Here is a 4,047-nt window from a genome sequence, read left to right as displayed (position 1 = left end):
CTCACATAAATGTTGTAGATTAACAAGTAAGTTTGTTTTGGAGAAAGTAGGCTGTCTAGCATGCCTGAAACTGTCAAGGCATTTGAACCAATTTTACAATATTAAGCTCTTTCCAACCGCAGCACATGAAGGTCAGTTGCTAACTTACAACAGGCTGTAACATAACGGGCAAGCAGTATTTACACACCACTGAAGGGTAACTGCACAGTATAAAAACCAGACTGATACGATTCTTTGCAATAGCTGTAAAGACAGTTCAGTACTGAGTCATCTCTAAGTTGTTCCTATGGCCTTACCTGTCATTGGGATGAAGTAGATGACTGTGAAACACTACCTCCCAAGACAATACTGTTTTTGTCAGTTAGCGTTTTAAGCACAGTTGTGGCTGGTGACTGTAGAATTTTACGTGAAAGCCTCATTCTACCATCAGTTGGATCACGTCCAAAGTATTTAACCTGTTAAGAAAACAAACCACTTTAAGACTGACCAACTTGAGAGATGGAAATAACATTTTTTTTAAAAGGAGGTGGCTTTCTTTTTTTTTTTTTCCAATTTGACACTAGAAAAGCCATAAACAATAGGCACCATTTAGCCTATGTTGCTCCATCAAATTAATGTGGTGCTAAAGAGCATGACACTAAATAAAATTAATTTGAAATGGTCAGGCCTTTAATCAACACAGAAAAGGAATCTGATATGACAAAACCTTTCTTCATAAACACAAAATAAAAAAACACTCAAATTCTAAAATATTAACAAGTTTGTTAGCATTTTAAAGTTTAAAAAAAAGTTACCTGAATTTCTTGTCCAACTTCAAATCCCAGGGCACTAGGATGTTTAATCTAGAACACAATGTTTTTCAGAAAAAAATTATTTCAGTAATTAATTTTGTAAGGTTAGTTATAGAAGTTCCTTCTTTTAGGGATTCTTCATGCTACACTTCAGACAATCATAGTGGCTCACTACCTTACGAACAACAGGCTTCTAAATGTTACACAGAAACTGTATTTTATTGCAGATCTGAAGAACTTGGTGATGTGTGTAAAAGCATAAACAGTAGGACTGCAGCAGGCATATAGCTGGATTGTTTGTAGCTTTAAGTACAGGGCAAGCAGAGGTTAAACAAAAAGGTGCTGCTAATCTAACACAACTTTTAACACAAAAATGGGCTCTAGAACAACAGTATACAAGCTACAGCTAATGCAGACTATGTTTAGTGAGAATCAATTAAAACCAAAGATAATTTTTACTTGTTTAAGCATGTATTACCTTTCTTTGATCAAGTTGTGAATTATGAAGTAACACTGGTGTCATGTTTGGATATAATTTTACCATCACTCCAGAATCTCTGCAAACAGAAAACAGCACAGCTATTTCAAAATACATTGATAGAAGTCTGTATGTATTTTACTCTGCAAAGCAAGCATTAGTAAACTTTTCATAAACAAGATTTTATTCTTCCCTTTAAAAAAAGTTACATCAACTGTAACACGTCCACTCATTTTCCTTTAATTAGAGGTGGATGAAAATTACTTCTTTCAGGACAGTGTATTTCAGGAGTAAGTGAAATACACCATCCAAAAAGTGCCTGTAATTTTTGCACCTCTCCTATGAGGGCAGGCTGAGAGAGTTGGGGCTGTTCAGCCTGGAGAAGAGAAGGCTCCAGGGAGATCTTATAGTGGCCTTCCAGTACCTGAAGGGGACCTAAAAGAAAGCTGGGGAGGGACTTTTCATAAGGGCAGTTAATGACAAAACAAGGGGAAATGGGTTTAAGCTGAAAGAGGGGAGATTTAGATTAGATATTAGGAAGAAATTCTTTCCTGTGAGACACTGGCCCAGGTTGCCCAGAGAAGCTGTGGCTGGTCCTCCCTGGAAGTGTTTAAGGCCAGGCTGGATGAGGCTTTGAGCAACCTGGTCTAGTGGAAGGTGTCCCTGCTGATGGCAGGGGGGTTGGAACTGGATGATCTTTAAGGTCCCTTCTAACCCAAACCATTCCGTGATTCTATGAAATATTGGATTGAAAAGTGAATAGCAAATTCCTACCATTGCTCTGAGATACAAAGATGAACAAAGGCCTTAGGTTTTACAACTTATACAGACATTCTAAGAACTAAACAGGCAGCAAAAATAAACAGCCTTATTAAGAAACAGAATAGTTTTTTTCAACAGAGAAAATATCAGGAATGATGCAGGTACCAACGTCACCAGTATAACTTTGGTGTCCTTAAAAATCAATTATTTTACGTTGTATTTAGGTATCACGAATACAGCTATATAAACAAACTAATTTCTACTTCAACTCCAGAGCAGTTTTTATACCTTATTTCAGTTATTGTGGCTGTATAAATTGCACCAAATTCCAAATTAACTTCCTGCTGTAGGGGGAAAGAAAAAAGAAAACAGTAAGATGCAAATTCACAAGATGCAAATTGAAAAAGCTAACAACAAAAGTCTGTCCTTACATCATCTTTGCAGATTTCATTGATAAATTCTCTTGCTTCATGCATAGCACTTGGTGTGGGGGCAAACACAGAATACGTCTCTTCATCCAGCTGACTTACAGTTACACCTTAGAAAAAAAGAATTTAATGAGAGGATTTAGGTGAGCATTGGTACTGTTTCAGCAAGCACAAATGTTACATTCAGTAAAGACTTGCATAGAGCAAATTGATTTTGCACAGACTCATTATGATCTGGGAGTCCTAATAATTTCAAATATTTTTCCAATTAGGATTGGACAGCTTTACATGAAACTGAATGGTAACTATGTTTACAGGTATGTTTGCCAAATACCTGGACAAACTTGTGTTCCATATCGGAACACAAAATTATTATTATAATTCTTTTATGACAGGACAAAAAAATCTTGAAAGAATTTTGGTTTTGTGAATGAATCTCAGCTTCTATGAATTAATTTCACAGGTATTTTTAATAGTACTATAGATTTCATTAATAACTGATGGAAATTCAAGTGTCTCAGAACAAGAACATAGTAAGATTGCATGGTAAAATTCTTTGCCCCTCTAGATAGTTTTCTGGCCAACAGACTGCATAGGCTTACAACCAAAGGGAAGTATGATTTTCTTCCTCCTTTTTTCCACCCCAATCCTCTGAGAAGCCCTCATCAAGCTAGCCAGAGCATTGAGTTTCAAGTCCAAAGCAGCTGAAGCAGAACATCTATTTGATACACCATAGACATCAGCCTTTTTTAGCTTTCTAAAAGTAGAGAACAAGTCTTACTGTATTAAGCAATAAAGGAAAGAATTTGCATTTACAAAGAAGCGCTCATAAAAGAAGTCTGATGTATTTAATATCATCACAGCAGAAATTCACCTCTGCTACCAAGGCTGGTTGAATATTACCTTCATCACGTTGGAGACATGGTACAGTTGGGCTGTGTATAGTTTCACTAGTTTGAGTTGTTTGCACAAAGGTTTTTAATAGCGTAGCCTCTCAAAAATACTTAACACTTTACAAATTCTGTCCATTTACTACTGAGGGCAATAACAACATCAAGCTGTAAGCCTAATTCTTTAAGTGACCTGTCATTCTGTGTTTATCTCAACCAAAGCATCAATTGCCTTATTTGGCAAGTGGTAGTGAAAAAGGTATCAACTTTGAATTTGGCACTTAAGGCCAGGCAGGACAAAGCATCGTGTAAACAAATAAAATTAATTTATTCCAAGAAATATAACCAAGTCAGGAAACTTTTGTCACACAACTTTAAGCCCCAGTACAGGTCACTTGTACAATATGATAGTGAGTTGGATTTCTAACATATGCCAGCATGTTAACAGTATATACAAGCTCTTCACAAAATCCTACAAAAACAGTCAATGAGCACTGGAGGAAAGAGATCAATGTTCCCTCTTAACCACAGCAAAAGCACCTTAGTCTATAGGAAGAGAAGCTGCACAGATTCGATCGACACTTCAACATATTCATGATCAGACTTGCTTCACTTCACATCTTCCATTCAATACTATCTGTAATACTGTCCTCTCGATGCACATTTAATTGCCTTTTCTGTAAGCCTTGAAAAACACC

General features: G+C 36.5%; 1 protein-coding gene across 1 annotated transcript in view; it reads right to left on the bottom strand.

Moving 5' to 3' along the window:
• Positions 1 to 299: 299 nt before the first annotated feature.
• The window catches only part of PNPT1 (polyribonucleotide nucleotidyltransferase 1), an 18,147-nt gene continuing 14,399 nt past the window's right edge, over positions 300 to 4,047 (bottom strand). The window contains exons 23-27 of the mRNA XM_010172251.1: positions 2,463 to 2,569; positions 2,320 to 2,375; positions 1,270 to 1,348; positions 795 to 842; positions 300 to 455 (exon numbers count right to left, since the gene is read on the bottom strand). Coding sequence (XP_010170553.1) covers positions 300 to 455; positions 795 to 842; positions 1,270 to 1,348; positions 2,320 to 2,375; positions 2,463 to 2,569 — 446 coding nt within the window. The remainder of the gene's footprint in view (positions 456 to 794; positions 843 to 1,269; positions 1,349 to 2,319; positions 2,376 to 2,462; positions 2,570 to 4,047) is intronic.

The sequence above is a fragment of the Antrostomus carolinensis genome, unplaced genomic scaffold (genome assembly GCF_000700745.2).
Source record: "Antrostomus carolinensis isolate BGI_N321 unplaced genomic scaffold, ASM70074v2 scaffold24847, whole genome shotgun sequence".
NCBI lineage: Eukaryota > Metazoa > Chordata > Aves > Caprimulgiformes > Caprimulgidae > Antrostomus > Antrostomus carolinensis.
Note: the sequence above shows the minus strand (reverse complement) of the source record. Positions and strands in the feature narration are given on the sequence as shown.